This window comes from Crinia signifera, chromosome 1, assembly GCF_055691185.1.
Source record: "Crinia signifera chromosome 1, ASM5569118v1, whole genome shotgun sequence".
Taxonomy (NCBI): domain Eukaryota; kingdom Metazoa; phylum Chordata; class Amphibia; order Anura; family Myobatrachidae; genus Crinia; species Crinia signifera.
The window spans coordinates 159,197,191-159,217,693 of NC_139217.1; the positions used below are offsets into that span (position 1 = coordinate 159,197,191).

The 20,503-nt window shown below is 44.9% G+C and overlaps 1 protein-coding gene across 7 annotated transcripts in view; it reads right to left on the reverse strand.

The window, feature by feature from the left end:
* The window catches only part of PSD3 (pleckstrin and Sec7 domain containing 3), a 525,478-nt gene that overhangs the window by 312,829 nt on the left and 192,146 nt on the right, over positions 1-20,503 (reverse strand). The window contains exon 1 of one of the 7 annotated variants that reach the window (XM_083175261.1): positions 12,784-12,970. The exons of 5 other annotated variants lie outside the window; for them this stretch is intronic. In XM_083175261.1, coding sequence (XP_083031387.1) covers positions 12,784-12,814 — 31 coding nt within the window. In that variant the 5' untranslated portion in view covers positions 12,815-12,970. Of the gene's footprint in view, positions 1-3,982; positions 3,999-12,783; positions 12,971-20,503 lie in introns of those variants that run through there. One more of the 7 variants, XM_083175271.1, reaches the window with a different exon arrangement.

A 20,503-nucleotide genomic window follows, 5' to 3' on the forward strand; every position in this document is an offset into this window, starting at 1 on the left:
CAGATTTTAAAGGTTTTATAACTTTCAATGATAACTTTGCCTCCCCCGCAGTACCGGCTTCTACACTATTACGGTAGCTGCAGCACAGCACACAGGAAAAAGATAAACAGACACCTGGGTGTCTGCTTGGGGCGCCTGTATGAGCGGTTGGGCCTGCAGCAATCGAAAACAGGGATTGTCAGTCCCTATAGAACAAAAAACAATTGGGGGGAGATTGCGCAGAATTGATGACAGAACAAGGATTAGTATAAAAGTACCAATACCAATTTATTTATACATACAATACTTTAAAATGTGGTGCAATTGCATGGGGGGATTAAAAATGCAAAAATGGGAAATGGAAAATTGAAAAAGCTGCGTCCAGTACTGGATGTTATCACCTTATTCTCTGGCCAGTGGAGAGGGAGAATGTGGACAGTGGATAAGTCCTCCTAGACACTGGGACTGGAATCCCTTTGCAGAGTGTCCTCCAAATCTGAACTAGGATGGTGTAAGTCCTTGATTTAGATTCTCTGTGATATAGGGTTCCGCTTTAAACCATAGGTAAGTACCTTAGATAGGTGGCGTTCCTTCAAAGGTGGGTACTCTAATTGAGCACACAGTACTGCTTGGTGACAGGAGCTGTCACTTTGGCGTTACTCCTCGGCTGTACCCCTCACCGCACCCCTTGTGATGCCACTGCGGATGTGTTCTGCTACTCCCTTGCAGTGTTGGCAGCTATGCTGCATGATGTCGCAATCCAATTGCAGACATGACTTTCCCATACCTCCCAACTTCGTGAGTTTAGCAGGCGGGACGCTGCTGCTGCGCGCCGTAGGCGTGTCGAGATTTTCGGGGGGGGTTGCCTAATTCAGGGCGTGGCCTATGCTCGCGGCTCTCCCGCGAGGCCACTCCCCCATTTTGCTGCTATGGGGGCATGACCCAGAGGCTCTGTGAGCCTCTAGCCATGCCCCCAGCCCCCTGGCTGCGGGAATAGACGCTGTGCGCATGCGCACAGCGTTTATTCCCCGCTGCTTAGCAGCTGACAGGGGGGGACTCCCAACAGTCCCCCCACACCGCGGGACACTGCCGCCCGCGGGTGGGACAGCGGGACAGGCCCTGATAATCGGGACTGTCCCGCTAAAATCGGGACTGTTGGGAGGTATGCTTTCCCATAGAAGTGAATGATTTGTGGGTGCGTGCATATGCTCAAACCAGCAAATCTCAGGAGACATCAGTCTTTCTGTGTACACTACGCAGCAAGGCTGTAACAGAACACCTCTGGATATATGACTTACATAAGAAAACTACTTTCCAAAGTAAAATATTATACAGTTTCAACAGGATTAGGTTTTTTCGGTTATAATAAAAATATGTAATTTTAGGTACTAACACCATATTAAATGTTTGATTCCCTGGTCCATAAAACATAAAAAAAAATTTTTTGTGTAACTGGATAGGATTAGAATAGGATAGAGCCTACAAATTATTGTCTTATTAATAATATACTGTTCTCATTATATTGAAAAGTATTATACAAAGTAAAAGCTGCCACCAGAGGGGGATGTTGCACAAAGATTCAGTTATACCGTGATCTCACTGCGAGTGAGAACTACAAGGCTTTTACGCAGCATTAAAATGCCAGGGACTGCAGCAACGGACCCCTGTTCTCTGCTAGGCAAATTCCTGGGTGAAGAAGTTCTGCCCGGTGATTTGCCTTTTAACACGGGTTTTTATGCAGTGAGAACGGGTCAACCCATGTCTGCATACCTGAATCTCAAACATTGGTTTTACCCGTGTATGAGATCCGGGTTTGCGACCCGTTCACACTGGGAAAAAAAATCGGTACTCTTTACCTAGAAGGGCGCCCATCGCGGTGATCGCGGGCATCGCGGGCAGTACATTAACGGCCGCGACGCGATGCCCGCGATCACCGCGATTTCCCATAGGGTTCAATGTTAAATTTAGTGCTGACCGCGATTTTACATTCAATGCTTCAATGGCCGCGATTTGGCCATAGGAATCAATGTTAAATGGGCTACAGAGCCCAAATAGGCAAAATTAACCCTTGAATGTCCCCCCAAATTTTTAACGCCACCCCACGATCCACGCCAACCCGAAGCGTGGCGAGCGCAGCGAGCCCGCGAGGGGCGGCGGTACGCGTCCTCCGACCTTTTCATGCCCTACTATCCACGTCGGCGTGGAGTTGAGAATAGAATAGTGTGGCGAGCGCAGCGAGCCACCGAGGCCCGAAGCGTGGCGAGCGCAGCGAGCCCCGCGAGGGGACGCGGATACCTTCACAGGTAAACGCGTCCCTTCGCGGACTTCACAGGTGTCCGCGTCGCCACGGACACCTGTGAAGCCCGCGAGGGGACGCGTATAACTGTGAAGGTATCCGCGTCCCCTCGCGGGGATCGCTGCGCTCGCCACGCTTCGGGCCTCGGTGGCTCACTGCGCTCGCCACACTATTCTATTCTCAACTCCACGCCGACGTGGATAGTAGGGCATGAAAAGGTCGGAGGACGCGTACCGCCGCCGCTCGCCACGCTTCGGGTTGGCGTGGATCGTGGGGTGGCGTTAAAAATTTGGGGGGACATTTAAGGGTTAATTGTGCCTATTTGGGCTCTGTAGCCCATTTAACATTGTTTCCTATGGGAAAATCGCGGCCATTGAGGCATTTTACAGTAAAATCGCGGTCAATCATCCTTTTTAACATTGTTCCCTATGGGAAAATCGCGGTCATCGCGGGCACCCGATTTTTATGTACCCGCTATTTACCCGCGATTTTTTACCCCCGACGCCCACGATTCCAATCGCGGGCGCCCTTCTAGGTAAAGAGTACCAAAAAATCTGTGTTAAAAGGCAAATTTCCGGGTCTACATGCTAGACCCGGGAATTTGCCTGCAGTGAGAACGGGGTATTACTTTTCACAACACAACTGATGTAACAAGCACAAATATTAGACATGTAACATGCTAGACCAGTGGTTCCCAACCCTGGTCCTCAAGTACCCCCAACAGTGCACGTTTTTTCCAGGTCACCCAGCAGGTGCACTCATTATTCAGGCACATTTGAAAAGATCCACAGGTGGAGCTAATTATAACACTTGTGATTCTGTGAGGAGACTTGCAAAACATGCACTGTTGGGGGTACTTGAGGAACAGGGTTGGGAACCACTGTGCTAGACGATCGGCAGCGATATTGGTGCCGGCAGAGTACCAGCATCGGCGAGTGCATACACACTTGCCGATGCTGGCAGGGAGAGGGCAACGACGAGGGGGGAACAGAGCCATTCTCCAGCTGCAGCATGGCTGTCATTAAAGAGGTCCTCCATCGTCTGTACATGTTCAAAAGAGGTTGTTTCCAATGCGGTTAACGTATTGCGTGTACACACTAGACAAGATAGTAAATAGAGCAATATCTTTTACAATCTCACAATCTTGTCTAGTGTCTATGGGGCTTTAGATAATATGATACAACAGTGCATTAATTACAGGTCTGTGGTATATCTTTGTATTTGCTTCAATTACCATCCTAGATAACATACATATGTATATGCAAATATATTACTGCATGATTGCAATCATACATTACCAGGGAAGTCCAGGAAAATGCTCGGTTCCTGGACTTCCCTGGTAATGTATGAATGCCATCACCTGCAGTGAAACACATTTCTTATTAATTAACTAAGCTCACCACAGGTGATGGCAATCATACATTACCAGGGAAGTCCAGGAACAGAGCATTTTCTCTGAAGGAGAGGGTCAGGTAGGCAACCATGTATTACTGTCACTAATAACATTTAAATGGACATTTTAAACATGAAGTCAATCTGTGAGCCATTAACAAACATAAAAATAAAAAACAAGCTTCAAGTCACAATTACAATAGGTATCCTAATGCACATAACAGGACTGAATTAAAAGAGTAGGTGTTGGAAGAAAGATCACAGATGGTTACAACTGTAGTTTTGAAAATATATATATTTTTTTCAATAAAGTACCCATGTAGCTATGGAAATTGATTGCGATCTTGAATCATCAATGCAGCCATGTATATAGGAATAATCAGTTGCATCTTGACATGCAAGCGTCACAAACAGTCAACGCAGACCTGAGCAAGACCAAATTAGAACCTCACAACAATGTTTCCATGGGTCCCTGAACTCTCCAAGGCTGTTTCCACCTGTGCTTCATTGCTAAAATCACACCAGACCACTATTCAAATCAACTCAATTAACTCAATTACTACTGCCATACAATACAATAGATCTCTAATAATCTGTCACCGATGCCCGATAGTTTTACATGATCTTATTGCTATTTTATAAATAAGTTTCCTATTTTTTATGTGATTATGCATTTCACTTTTCTAGTATACAGTAAAAAGTATTTCCTGTGCAAAATGTGTCTGTGAGACATAGGGGAATATTCAGTTGCCAGTGTATTTGTGCACTGGGAGGTTTCTTATACACACATGAAATCTTTAGTTCTGAAATGGTTGTGAGGTTTTGTGAGCACTAAGGGGGTGATTCACGTTGGATCAGAACGGGGCGAATTCAGCCACTCTCTGATAGTGGTGGTCTGTGCATGCTCAAGCGTATATTTGTGCATGTGCAGACTAGGGTTACCACCTCATCCCTTTAATTCTGGACACATTAATTACATAGGTCCTGTGGCTGATTAAAACCAGGTGAATGGAGTCTTGAAGTCAGCCAGCCACAGAACCTTTGTAATTAATATGTGTCCAGAATTAAAAGGATGAGGTGGTAACCCTAGTGCAGACCCCAACAATGAGCAGCTTCAGTGAGTTACAGGGCCAGGCTGTTCGTTGTAGGGAGCGAGGGCCGCAGGCAGAAACAGGGCTTGCCCATGCGGATGCCAACCATCGAATGAATTCTCCTGTTAGCGAATACATGCAAGGGGATGGTACAGAGAGGATTCGGCTACAGGGTAGGGTGGGGTGCGGTGCAGGTACCTGCAACATGTGCCGAGTAGTGTTTCGCCTATGCTTATCAGCAAAACACTGCGATGTAAGAAGGATAGACATTGCATGCACTGTCTATCTCTGCGGGCGATTGTGATGACAGGACGATCCCCATCGCTAAAGGGCGTACACACGGAGCAATCCATGCTTTATTTGTAGGCAATCTAGTCAGATCGCTTAGAAATGGGGCTTAGATCTCCCCATGTATATGCCCCTTAACATACCTTCTGGCAATGTTGTCATCTGGAGGAGCAACTCTGATTTGCTGAAGTGACTCATGCTGCCCATACACGCTGCTATGCGTGCTGTTCCGATGTGTGCTTTGAGGTGTGCACTCCCGCGGCAACCCATCGCACAGTACAAAAAAGTATGTGCTTGCACATACTTTTTGTACTTAGGTTTCATCACATTGCATCGCATTGCATGCACAACGTGTGCACAAGTAATGCAATGCAATGTGATCCGTGCTAGTACAGCACGGAAAGCACGCCCACATAGCAGCGTGTATGGGCTGCTTCAGACTCCATGTCAGTTTGCATGATCCCATGTGTAAACCTTTGCCAGTGGATGTGACACCGTCACGTGAGAGACCCCTGTCACCCAGTCAGTGTGTGTGACCCTGTCAGTTTGCGTAAACAACTGACTTCATGTGTGACCACTCTGCCAGTATGTGTGACTGACTGACAGCATGTGTGACCCATTGCAAGTGTGTGGATTATTAGATAGAAAGTGTCTGGATAAACTGTCAATAGGTCTACCCCAAAAGGTAGACTGGGGCAAATGGTCGACAGGTCAAAATGTCAACATGAAAAAAGTAGACGCATGAAAAGGTCATCATGAGTTTTTCTCCTTTTTTCGTGTCAATTTTGACAACTGTCCACATACCGTGGGTGAGCTTTGGGCTCAGAGACTATTATATTTCCCCTTTATGCCGACATGGATGGTGAAGTAAGAACAAACCGGTGAGAAAATAAATCATGGAAAACTCTTGTCGACCCTACATGTGTCTACCTTTTTCATGTTGACATTTTAACCCAGTTGACAGTTTGACTCTGTCGAACTATTGCATGTTGATATGTTCATGTTGGCCATTTGACCCTGTCGACCTATTGCATGTTGTACTTTTGGGGTAGACCTATTGACTGTCTATATGGACACTGTAGATCTATCAACCGGCAACAGAATGACATGTCCGTCAGTGTGTGACCTCCTGTCAAGTGTGTTACTCCTTGCCAGTGCATTTAACCCTTTGCCATTGTGTGTGACTCCCCTGTAAATGTGTGTGACCTGTCCTTCAGTGTGTGTGTGATCTGCCAGTAAGTGGACATATTGTTCTAGACCAGGGGTGGCCAAACCGGTACTTGAGATCTACCAACGGTCCAGGTTTTCCAGATCGCCTAGCTGGTGCACAGCTGTAGTCAATACTAATGGTCACATTTTCAATCCTGCTGCATTCATTCCTACTATAGATCCACAGGTTGCCTGGAAAACATGCACCGTTGGTAGATCTTGAGGACAGGTTTGGCCACCCCTGTTCTAGACAATATATCCCAGTGGACAATAATTTTCCCTCCTATACAGCCTATCGTGCTTATCACAGTTTTAGCATGCTTTTTTTCTTTTCTCTAAAAAGGAGCAGAATAACTGGGCCAAGTGATTCTAAATCTGCTGCCATATGCTATGTTTTTATGCCCATATAGCAAAATTAAGGTAGGGTATGCCAGGATGTATAGTCCCACAACATTTGGAAGGCTGCGTATTGCTCAACCCTGGTCTAAAAAAAATACTCTACCCCTGTGATCACTACAATATATTTTGCGTGACTGTGGTGCCATAGTGATCACATGATGCTAAGAAAGCAAAATTATTTAATAGAAGTATGGACAAAGAACACTTCTACAGTATGTTTCTTCATATGTTCACCTGGAATGTGCAAACGATATCCCATTAGCAGTAAGCGAAGATGTCCTAATTGCAAAAACATTGAAAATTCAAGTTCAGAAAAAAGATTTCAGTGACCACCTGTTACTGCACATTTAAGGGGTGATTCAGGTTGTTTTGCAAAAGCAAACTTATTTAATGGACAAAACCATGTGCACTACAGGTGGGGCTGATGTAACATGTGCAGAGTGAGTTACATTTGGGTGGGGTGTGTTCAAACTGAAATCTAAATTGCAGTGTCAAAATAATGCAGACAGTGTTTACTCTGCACAGAAACAAAATAACTACATGTTACATCAGCCCCACCTGCAGTGCACATGGTATTGTACATTAAAGGAGTTTGCTTTAGCTTAATCACCCCCTTAGTGTGTAAAGTCACATCAGTGGAGATGAAGCAAATAAGGTAGCGGCAGGTGATCGTTCCACAGCCAGACCTGAAAGCTGCACCTGATCAATGCGGCTGCGTCGCCACACCTCTGCAGCGCCCATTCTTGAAGGTAAGCAGTGTTACCGCTGCTCAAACACCCCCTCCCCAATATACAAATGTGCTCACAGGTGGAGGGCTGCCGAGTGCAAGCTGCTCTGCAAGGACAGGCGTGATTATTTACTGGATTTGACAAGAAAATAACGATTTAATTTGTTATTTTCAATTTGTTTCTGTTATTTTTGTTTTAACAAATAGGTAGACATGGTCAGCCTGCTCCTGTGATATCAGAATCTTTAACTTGGGGAAAGTTGGTTGATCTGATGAAAAAGTTGGTTAGGTGTATGCACTGTTTAACTTGGACAGATAAGTTGAACAGTTGGTTAGTTGGATGAAGTTTCAGTCAGGTATTTCCTGCGGCAATAAACCTCCCAACTGTCTCAATTTAGGTGGGATAGTCCCAAATAATTAGCTTAATCCTGCTATCCTGATTGGAGGGTCAGTAAAGCACATTGAAACATACTTGCCTACCTGACCTCTCCATGAGGGAGAAAATGCTCTTCCCAGGTAATGTATGATTGCCAGCACCTGTGGTGAAACACCTTTACCTAGACTAGCTCCCCACAGGTAATGGCAATCCTACATTACCAGGGAAGTCCAGGAGCAGAGCATTTTCTCCCGCATGGAGAGGGTCAGGTAGGCAAGAATGCATTGAAAGTAGTGGTCATGCCCCGTTACACATGCTGTTTTTACATTTCCCCTGATTCCCCAACATGCAAAAGTTGGGTATTCTGTAAAACCGACTTGTCCCACACCAGTCTAGGCATGTCATGACAACACAGACCAGGTGAACAGTGCCAGTAAGAAGAAATGGTACTTATGTAATATCTGGGCTCCCGTTTTTCTTATGAGACCGCGTCCCCTTGCGGGGCTTGCTGCGCTCGCCACGCATCAGGCACGGTGGCTCGCTGCGCTCGCCACACTATATGAAATCAACTCCATGCGCAGTTGGATAGTAGGGGTATGAAAAAATGGGGTGCATTTAACATGGGAGCCCAGATAATACATAAGTACCGAAGAAATATGTATAAAGTCTGTCAGTGCTTTTTGGCCATTATTTTTTCATCTCATCCTCAAAGGATCAGGTTCCAGACTGTTACACATTATACATATGTTACCTTATACTGTACAAGTGTATTTTCTACAGTGTTTGTTAATCTGGTACATTGCATGTGCTATAAGATAAATATTTATCAAGGGGTCCAGACCATGCACTCTCTAATGGTTAGCCAAAATGTGGCGGCTAGCCACACCCCCTCTGGAGACTGGCCACACCTCTACACATGGGCCCCTAACACTGCATTCCCCCAGAGGTCTCCTTGTGCCCCATTCCAACACTGATTGGTTGTGTCACTTTAATTTCACAAAGCTCATATAGAGCCTTAAGGTCCATACACACTGGACGACTATGCCCAGCATGTAAGACAGCGATGATGTCAATCATCCCTGCGGGGAAAGCCGCTCAGTGCATACACACTGGGCGGCTTTCCCCCTGCCCGGCGCAGACGGAGGGGGGGGGGGGGGCGTTGCATAGCGCAGAGCTAAGCAAAGCCGTCCTCAACGCCGATCATCTGCTCATATAACCATCAGATGAGCGGCTTTCCCGGCGATGAAGCGGGAGCGTGCAGCAGCGCCCATCGCTGGGGCATACACACTGGGCGGCTTTGATCTGAAAGCCGTTCAAACAGGCTGTTTTGAGTGGCTTTCAGCTCAAAGTCGCCCACTGTGTATTGGCCTTTAGTAAGCAATGATCTGTAATGCCATGTACTGTGTTTAAATATAAGCATTGATGCACTGTCTGTAACAGGCAAAAAAAAGTGTTGCAAGTGCCTAAGCTTTTGATTCATAAGTCAACTTTTGATTCAATAGATGTGTACTGCAAGCTCACTACCAGTAATCCATGGGAAGGTAAACTGTTATCTTAGCATGTTATCTATCTGTCTAGAGAATCACAGCAGGTCACAAGTCAGGAAAACTTTGTACACTGGCTGAGGGCAGCTGGGAATTCTACATATTCTATCCATGTATTAACTGTACAGTCAGGGACCTACTGTAATGCAGAACCAGCACAACTTTAGTAAAACAAAAAAGTGAGTTGAATAATTATATTTGAAATATGCATGGGAAGGGTTCCTTCAGCAGAATGATCTGTTTTTAGTATATTTCTTAAAATATAAAAATCAAACAGCCTAGCTAAGCCGCCCAGTATGTAAAGTCCCTCCATGCTATACAATCGCAACTATATTGCAATAGCGTAGCAGAAATCGCTATGGTCACAGCATTAATGGTAGCGCCCTGCCTTCACAAGCTGGCTGCGCCACCATTTTTTGCAGTGGCCACAACAATGGTGTCCCCAGTTTTTCGGGTCGCAGTAGCCAATACAATATAAATCCACAACAAAAGTAAGACTAAGCACAAAACAAGGCAACATAGACTAGAATAAAACACAATGGCCAGTATTCAATGCTCAGGATTCATCTGGTTTTTTTCGGCAAATCGGGCTGTGAATCTTTTCACTGAAAATCTGATTCACCCTATTCAATGTTCACTGTTTGCCAAAAGCGAACAGTGAATGCCAGCCAGTGCTCCCTGCCTTCCGCCCCACATCCACCCCCCCCCCCCCCCGGCTCCCTACGGCATTCGCCGGGGGGGTGGGTTTAAATTCACCATCAGGGGCAGCGACATATTGAATAGGGGTAGAGGGAGGGCTGGACCCTCCAGAACCCAGCGAATCCTAAACAGGATTCACTGCACATAGTGAAAAATATCATTGAATACTGCCCAATGAATTCACACTTGAACTAAACTTTGTTCCAACCAGTGGAGCATGGAGAACTGTAGTACAGGTAGCACTAGGTTAGCCAGGTGGTCACCTGCAGTGATAATATGATCCCCAGCATGTTCTCATATAGCAGTGGTTCCCAAACTCAGCCCTCAAAGCACCCTAACACTCCAGATTTCAAGGCTATACATCCTTAAGCATAGGTGGCTTATTTAAAGCCTCAGTCAAGTTGGTTATACCATCTGTGCACAAACATGGATATCCTTAAAACCTGGGCTGTGAAGGCAAGTACACACTGGGCGATTCACAGGGTGTACCATGTGCAGTTACATGGGGAGCCACTCGGCTCGTCCCACTGTTGCTATTCCGGTCTGAGGATGGGTCACTTGATATTACTGTGCATGAGCCGGTTCTTTACTCCTCCTCCTGTCAGCCAGGTCCGGCACATACGGTACGCTGTTGCGCCTCTAAGATGCTAAAATCAGCATCAGGCACCAACTCTAATGACTGGCTGGCTACACACTGTGCTGCTGCAGCTTGCAGTCTGACACCAAAATGTGTCCAAGGTCCGAGATTCCTTTTGTGGTGGTGATGCCAGGTGAGTCCTCCTGCTCTCCCTCGGCTTGTTCTGAATTTCATCTACAGAGGTAGCAGAAGCAGATTTATTGGGTAGAGCATGCAGTTGATCAACAGAATAGGTTGCTAGTTTGATCCATTGTTAGCACCTCTGTTACACACGTTGGATGTAGTGTGTAGGGATATGCAGTGTAGTGTAGAGGGATTATGGTTTAGTGTAGTGTAGGGGGATGCCCTCCTGTTCTGCTTTTCACTAATTTGTGGAAGGAGGCGTAGATTTTGTTTTGTAATTATGTTCTTTCTACATGGGGCATTATGTATAATTGACCATGCCTTTTTCCATACCAGGCAACACCCCTTGCAATTAGGTCTCATCCTTTTTTTGGGGGGCATGCAATTTCTTCAGTACCACATTGTCTATGGGGGTGCACACTTTTTAACTTTTCGCACTGGTAGCCCAATTGTCTAGAAAAGGCCCTAGTCAACCTGCATGCACAGATGAAGGAGCGGGTTGGTAACGGCCCGCTGGAGCGCACATCGGTACTTGGCAGGTACGTACACCTTGGGCTCCTCTTTCCTAGCAGCACCCCCAGACGGCAGGCAGCTACACGGCTGAGTGGCTCCCTGTGAGCTCACAGCCCCAGACAAGCAATCAAACATCACAAACAATACAGAAACTCTTCATTACACTTTGCACTTGTCTAAAATACATAACCCAGAATTTGAACAGAAAATACACCAATGCTCTTACAGTCATGAAACCTGGGCTCCATAGAGATAGAGCCCTGGTTAGAATCCATGATGCCAGTTCTATTGACATCACACTAACCATTTTATGGATAGTCTTTCTTTGGCAAGAAAAAAAAAACAAATATATATTTCTAATCAGTTATTTATTATACATCCTGTACAATTCTCACCCTGCAAAGTGATATGGGTTATTATATGTAAACTGATTAACCCTGCCTCTGTGAATGAAACGTGGAAAACCAGCCCCATAGGCCTATTTCAATAATCACCCACACATTTTTCCCATTTAAACATGAAACAGAAGAAAGGCCTAAAAACTATCATAGTGGGAACATCTGAGCTAGCAGTGATACCAGAGCTGTTTGCACTTCTGGCATTCTTGTCTGAAAAGCAAAAATGCTAAATATACCCTGGTGATCTGGAGGTTAAAATAGAACTACAGGCTTACACTTATCCAAGACCAACCCTGAAATAAACTGCAAAATCTATGAAGCTTACATCAGAGAGGGAGGGGGGGTGGGACATCTGAAAAAAATCACGGAATACGGAAAAGTCATTCCGTTGTCTGTCCACGTGTATGCAGAAGGCGAAAAAGTATTTGGGAAAGAGTGCTGAATTTTCCAAGCACAATTTCTCGTTTCTGTAATGTGCTCTTAACAGATGGGAGGCAAGACAGCTGCATAACATAGTATAAGAATAGAGGAATACAGCCAGAGTAACACAGCACTGTATAAGCCTTCAGGAGAAGGTGGCAGTGCTGCAACGGTACAGCAGTATGTGCCCTTTAACTTGGGCTCCTCCTACTGTGACTGTGTTTTCTCTGGAAAAAGCAAAGAAGGAAATCTGTCCTGGATTATATTTGAGAGGTCAGGCTGGATCTTATGTCCATTGAGGAAAGGACATTTTATCAGATGCATTTAGGGGCAGGTAAGTTCATGCTGTGAGCATCTGTTTCATTAATACGGCTCAAAATAGGCTTTTGTGTGGGAATCGAGCTGACAGTGCATTTTACAGGGATGCAGGGAGAGACATAATGAAATCCTCCATCATTTCTCTTAATATATGGAGTTTCAGAATAAATGAACAGGATTCTCTCCTACATACTGTACATACATACATACATACATACATCACAAGAACTATAGCATGCTGCCTTGATATATCCTGCTGTTTGAAGAACATAAAAGGTAAGCATATAAAAAAAAAAACACCATTGATGCAACCACACATAATTTTCAGTGAAGGATTGAGATCACATTTTAAAAGGATGATCTAGATTACTTACAGTTACAATGGCAGCTGCAGCAGTTACCCATTGATCAATGAGATTGCATGGAGTCATCGGTATAGCGCTTCAATAAACTTAGCTAAAAGGAGATGGTGCTAATTCATGCTCCGCTATTCCACATAACTGGATGCATACTAGTTTCAAATTTCCTGGCACTCTGCTGTCCAGCACTGCACACACTGATGTAAATGGCAGCATTACGAGAGTGAGGAGGGAGCTGCAGACTCATTCTGTCCAACCTTAAAGCTCGAGGAAAAAAAACCTTTTGCTAACGGGCAGGATGTTCTAATGTATAACATATATCTGCTTGTGCTGATGTAGGAGTGTTTTCTTCCGTAAGCAACTATTTCGGAAAAACATTAGAAGGTCAGCGTTATTTCGGGAATTTTTTCCTAGATCAGAACAATGAAAAAGTATGTTTTTTTTTTAATCCTTGTTCACATTTTCTGCCTGTGACTCTATATGCAAATTAGGCAGCGGCAGATGCATCAGACATTGTATTAGTTTAAAAAAGAAAATTAGTCTCAACCACTTGCTTCTAGTTAGAAAGGGGAATTATAAAAGTTATACGCATATATGTAGACCATTCCCTTTCTCAAGTTATAAACAAGCTTGATATTATGAGAAAATGGCAGCTCTGTGTACTTATGTTGGTGGCTTTCTGTTCGCCTTATAGGAAGGCACCAATGTGGCACAACAAATGGTTTCTCTAGATGATACAGTAATGTCAGTATATTATTTTAATAAGAAATGTAATACTTCAGAGAACTGTATGGTACTTGTTTCCTAGCACGGCGCCCACGATATTAAGCTGTATGACATCTCATCACATCGCATTGCATGCGGGCATATGGAATGCGATGCAATTTTAAATTGTATAAGACCCTATATGATTTTTAATTGTATAAGCACCCTAATGGGTGCTTACAATGTTAAATGCACCCCCACTATCAACGCCAACCGGAAGCGTGGCGAGCGCAGCGAGCCCTCGAGGGGCGGCGGTACGCGTCCTCTGACCTTTTCATACCCCCACTATCCACGTCGGCGTAGAGTTGATTTTATATAGTGTGGCGAGCGCAGCGAGCCACCGAGACCGAAGCATGGTGAGCATCACTTAACATTTATTCCGCGTCTGCTCTCCTTCCGGGGGTTAGGGATGAATTTTGGTCTGTATTTCTCATTATGCCATGCTGCCGTTTGCAGAATAGCATAATCCATTGCTCCATTTTCCAATGCAGTGTGCAAGTGAGTATGGCCCACGTTGTCAGCCGAATCGTCCATCTACATATTGTTCTGATGTTCTGCTGTATAGCCAGCCTTAGGGGGTATTTAGTCCCGAACGCTGTTTGTCACAGGGGAAATAGCGGGGGGGGGGGGGGCTATTCAATGCTTTCTTTCCCGACAGCATTGAAGAGGCAGATCAACAGAATGGGCCCAACTTTAAAAGCAGTCGGCCCCCCGTTTTGTCAATTTTGGCCATGAATTGTCGCGATCGCAGCAGTATCTCGACAATTCACGGCCATTTGCAAGGACACGCCCCCTTTTCGCTGATCGGCAGGCGAGACCTTGAATCGTGCCTGGCGATCTGCAGTCTAACAAAATTAAAACGGAATCATTGCTGTCGGGCCAGATTGACAGTCGTGACCCAGGATTGAATACTCCCTTTAGTCTCTACACCCCTATGTGTCTGTTTATGTATCAAATTTTTAATGTGTAAACATGTGTCTGTCTAGAATTGTCCTTCATCCGCAGTTGGAATTCTCCTCATGACCTCAGGGTGCCACAAAAAAAGTGCGCCTTTAACCAAGGAATGTAAAAGAACTGACACCTTTATAATTATATCTAAATAAAGTAAAAACATTTAATGTGCAATTCCTTTTTTAAAATCTATATTTGAATGGCTAATTATCGTGTTATTATTATATTATGTAATAGTTTACGTTTCTAGTACAAACTGCAGGACCATGAGAACCTTATCTCAGAGGGCACAATCCTTGCAGGTTCATGGTCCAAAACATAGCTCCCTGTCCCTTTCCCAGGAAGAAGTAGAGGTCCATCGAGGGCATGGAAGTATATGTTAGGTTATGAGAAGGGCAACATTTGTATGACAATGATTATATATAAATATGTACATTTTGAATAATAAATATATAGACTATTTTCAACATAATTATCTACAATAAAATTTTGCTTAATTTTACCAATGTAACGAGATCTGAAAAAGCCAGTGCTAATAGTTACAACCAATTTACTAAAGCTTCTAAAAAAAAAAAAAAAAAAAAAGTGCTGTTGTCCATAGCAACCAATCAGATTATGTCTATAATTTTCTAGGATGCAATAGAGAAATGATAGACAGATCTGATTGGTTGCTGTGGCCAATATTACCTCTGCCCAGTGCACCACAATTCAAGTGGCATCTGAGCAGGGGTGGGTAGTGGTCACACAATCAGCATTCTCTACCTGCCTCACAGCCTGCAGCCAGTACAGTACAGTCAGCTAGGTATTTTGTGGATGGCTGGAGCTATCCATCAATCGAGTTCTGATAGCAAATCACTGTATGGAAGCATGGGGAAATATGGCGCAGGACTGCAGGATGGACATGTTCTGATTTTTTTTTTTTTTTTTATTGTTCCCAATACATTGTTTTGCCTAGTTTCATTGGGGGCCCCAATGCATTGTTTTGCCCAGCCAACCACAGTGATGCATTACAAATTTGTATACAAGACAATATATGCCGTGTGGGAGCAATTACTACCAAATTGTATTGGACTCCACATCAGCCACTCTGATAGTGCTATGTTCTAAGCTGTGGTAATTGAATAAATTGCTCAGTAATACTATGGGCGAGATGTATCAAACGGAAAATGCGGTAAAACCCCGGTTTTACCGCATTTTCCAATGTATCAAAAATGATACCGCATTGAAGGGTATCGCCACCTTTGGGTGGCGATACCCTATAGAAGCCTTCTGGCTTCACATTTTACAGATTTTATAACCAAAAGGGGTTAAATGTAATATGATTTATATTATTTTATATCATCAAGTTTTTCTTTCCTCATGTATTCATATTGTTTTACATTCTGTACAGTAATCATTGATAATAAATCTTCTTTTCATGCTATTTCTAACTGCAGTAACCCCTTTGTCTCTACTGAATATGAAAAACCTGGTTACTTTCTTGCTTTCATATATTATTGTAATTGGTTTTGAAAGGTTGCTATGACTACTGTTCTTGGAATTTGATTGGCTGTGAGATGTCACATGTGCACCATACATGTATGATGTATATTCTCTTTCTGTAATACAAATGGTTACAATTGCTTTTCATATACTTTATAAATGTAGTTGGTGTTTAAGGATGAACTGTCTGCGATTCAAACATTACAATAATAAACACCAAATATATGAAATCATCCTTTTCTTCACTCCAGCCAGACACGGATTGCAAAGGTTTCTACTTATGTTGGGTGCACACTGAAGCAATGAGTGCCCAACAGATATGTCAGCCGACATGTCAGATCCAGGTTATCCACTAAGCAATGTTAATGAAGGACAGAATGATCATTGTTCCATCCTTCATTAGTATACATTATGTTGCTAGCGATACATTATGTTGCTAGCGATTGTCCGGTTTGATGCGCAGAACATGAATCCTGATGACGTGGCTGGAAACCGAGGGCACTGGCGTTTTCGGTATTCCGGTATACACCGATGTGAGTGATATGTCGGTCCGATCCACTGGATTAGATGATGTATATAATTCAATTTGTACCCAGCTAGTATATGTGTTTTTTAAGCATTTGCCTCAACAATCTTGCCCTTACGACGGCCCCATTGGAAGACTAAAGAAAACTTCATACAGCTGAACTTCTATGAATATATATTTAATTAAAAATATGTGTAAATGCATGTCTTTGGGGCAGATTTGATTAGCTGCTTACTGTGAAGTTTTACCTTAGAGCAGTGGTTCCCAACCCTGGTCCTCAAGTACCCCCAACAGTGCATGTTTTGCAGATCTCCACACAGAATCACAGGCAAAATAATTATCTCCACCTGTGGATCTTTTAAAATGTGACTGAATAATGAGTGCACCTGCTGGGTGACCTGGAAAACGTGCACTGTTGGGGGTACTTGAGGACCAGGGTTGGGAACCACTGCAGAGGCTAAGAGCCCAGAGTTGTTCAATTATTTCTTGTGGTAAGCCTGTTGCTGAAACATGGTAATCAGTAGCACCTAGGTTAAGCGCCCAAAGAAATTACCACCCACATTAAGCCTAGAGCTGGGGTAGCCAGCCCTAGTCCTCGAGAGCTACCAACAGTTCATGTTTTGCAGGTCTCCTCACAGAATCACAAATGAGCTAATTAGCTCCATCTGTGTATCTTTTAAAATGTGTCCGTGATTAATGAGTGCAGCTGTGCAGCAGCTAGGTTTTCTGGAAAAATGTGAACTGTTGGTAGCTCTCGAGGGCTAGGGTTGGCTACCACTGGCCTAGAGCTAGTCCTGGAGGCACAAGTTGCCACGGATTTCTGACCTCATGTCTTGACTAATCGTGGCTTACTGTGGGCAGTATTTGAATAGTTACAGGTAGTTAACCAGGAAACTACAACACAACAGTTAAGCAGCCCATACACGCTGCGATGCCGGGCTGTGCGGTGCTTGCACATACTTTTTGTACTTAGTTTTCATCACATTGCATCGCATTGCATGCATAACGCATGCACAGGCAATGCAATGCAATGTGATCCCTGCTATTGAAGCCCACAATGCACGCCAGCATCGGGACGTGTATGGGCTGCTTAAGTCCCACAGTTAAATTCATTCCCCTTCGTACTTCTAGTAAAGTTACGTATAGGATGTTATACACTTCTTTCGGTACTTGTTTCCTAGCACGGCCACAACGATCATGCTCGCGGTCATCGGGTGTAAAAGCGGGGGCATCGCGGGCATCGCATGCACTAAAAAATCGGGTGCGATGGGCCAGACGCGATGCCCGCGATTTCCCCATAGAGAACAATGTTAAATGCCTCAATTTACCCGCGATGACCCCGATTTCCGATAGGAAACAATGTGAAATGGCTCAATTTACCCAAATTATCATAGGGAACAATGGTAAATGGGCCAAAAACACCCCTGAACATTGAAATGTCCCCCCAAAAGCAGTATACGCCACCCCGCGATCAACGTGAACCCGAAGCGTGGCGAGCGCAGCGGTATGCGTCCTCCGACCTTTTCATACCCCCACTATCCACATCGGCGTGGAGTTGAGAATAGAATAGTGTGGCGAGCGCAGCGAGCCACCGAGCCCGAAGCGTGGCGAGCGCAGCGGATACCTGTGAAGCCCGCGAAGGGACGCGTTTACCTGTGAAGGTATCCGCGTCCGCTCGCCACACTATTCTATTCTCAACTCCACGCCGACGTGGATAGTGGGGGTATGAAAAGGTCGGAGGACGCGTACCGCCGCCCCTCACGGGCTCGCTGCGCTCGCCACGCTTCGGGTTCACGTTGATCGCGGGGTGGCGTAAACTACTTTTGGGGGGGACATTTCACTGGTCAGGGGCGTTTTTTGGGGTTTCTGGCCCATTTACCATTGTTCTCTATGATGATTTGGGTAAATTGACCCATTTAACATTGTTCCCTATGGGGAAATCGCGGCCATTGCGCGTGGACCATTTAAGCATTTTTAGCCGCACACGACGCGATTTTCACTGTTTTCAATGCATTTCAATGGCAAAATCGGGGGCATCGCGTCGGTCGCGTCGCAGGCCACTAAAAATTACACCCGATGGCCGCGATTGTGGCCGTGCTAGGAAACAAGTACCCTTCTTTCACAATGGCTGTATTGCCCTGCTTCATCTCTGCTACCCAAGTGCATCAACAAACATGACATTTCAATTAAATTTTTTTCAAAAGTCTCATGGTGCATACACACGGGTGCAATTTCAGCAAATATCGCTGGAAATATGGTCGCTCAGTGACCATATTGCCAGTGATTTGTGTGTGCTGTCGGCGATGAATCGCCGGGTGTGCACTCCCGTGTGCAGCCCCTGATGGTCGCTGGTCGCAGGAGCATGCTCCTGCAATCAAGGACTTCCCCCGGCGCTGAGCAGGAGGTCAGCGGAGATCAACGACAGAAGGATTCCCTTCTGCTGCTGCTCCCTCCTCCGTTCGGGTCTCTCTCGTCCCCGCCGCGTGATAGCAGCAGCGTCTGCTGCTGCTGCTCCCTCGCTCGATCCCTCCCTCCTCCGTTTGGGTCCCCCGCCCCCACTGCGTGATAGCAGCAAGCAGACGCTGCTGCTCCCCCCGCCCCCTGACAGTAGCAGTGTCTCCTTGTCATCGCTGATGACAAGGAGACACTGAGCAATATGATTGCTGGCAATATATTGCTAGCAAATATATCGCTAGCAATCATATTGCACCATGTGTACTCAGCATGACAATCATACAGGAGAGAGCATATTATTTTGTATACAAAATGTTGATGACAAGAACAAATTTTAAGAGAATCTATTTTGGACAGTTAATGACTCATTTTTTTATTGCATTTACATAGAAAGGTGGCATTAATTCTAGATGGAGTGGTAGACGTGAACTCGGGGAATGGACTTAGACCTGTAAGGAAGTAGCGAACCAGGGAATATAGGAATACCACAGCCATTTAATTACAGCCATTACATTTCTGCTAGGGTAAATGTACTAGTTCATAGTCGCTTCAGTTAGTTTAGAGCTTTTTAAAACAAAAACAACAAAAAAATACAAAATATAATATAATAGTCTTTAACAGGAAGGACTACAGGTCCTTGCAAGTACCCCCCCCCCCCCCCAACTTCATAATTATCCTTTGGGTATCCAACACTAACCACAAGGATAGTATAGGTACTGTACCTTCCAGTTCCCATCATAGGGAACTGTACTGTAGTTGTTCCCACCATAGTTTTCAGTGGCACTTTGCTACAATTGATGTATAAAATGTATTTGCATGATACTGTAGCTGTAACTCAGCAGCATTGCTGTATATACTGTGACATGAAACACCTAGCCTGTGACATCAATTATATTTGCGAGTGTCTGGGAAAAAGAGCAGGTTATGACATCCTGAGACATCAGCCGTCTGCCCTGGGAAGGCAGGGGTCCTCCAATTGTTTATGTTGGCATGCCTAGGAAACTCTGGGCGTCTTCATGCGAACACCCCCGGCCGTCTCCATCATGCCTTCCCCCATGCAAATGCCTCAGTGACGGTGCAAGTCATCGAAGGCATCCACACAACGGCCCTACACATGCACAAATACGCAGAGCACAAACATCGGTCCTTGGTGCGAATACCCTGTGGACAATCAGATCAGAGTCACCCCCAAAGAATGTCGATGACCAGCAAAGAAATCTGAAAAGTACCAGTTGGTTATAACTACAGGGGGGGTAGGAAAGACTGAAAAAAGCAATAAGGAGGTAAGGTACCATATTGGTGTGTGTGTGTGTGTGTGTGTGTTGGGGGGTGTAGGATGTTGAATAATATAGATCAAGGTGTGGATAGCACAATACGGGATATACAGAAATATAGGCTTTATGCATCTTTGCATTGGGGGGGTTAGCCAGCACAGGGGAGGGCTGTCCAGCATGATGGGGTGGCCTTTGTATTTGCATCAGTATTGTTTTGCTACACAGTGGAGCACTCACACAACACCGTAGCCCCCTAGCAACGCAGCTGCGAAAGGCAGGCTCA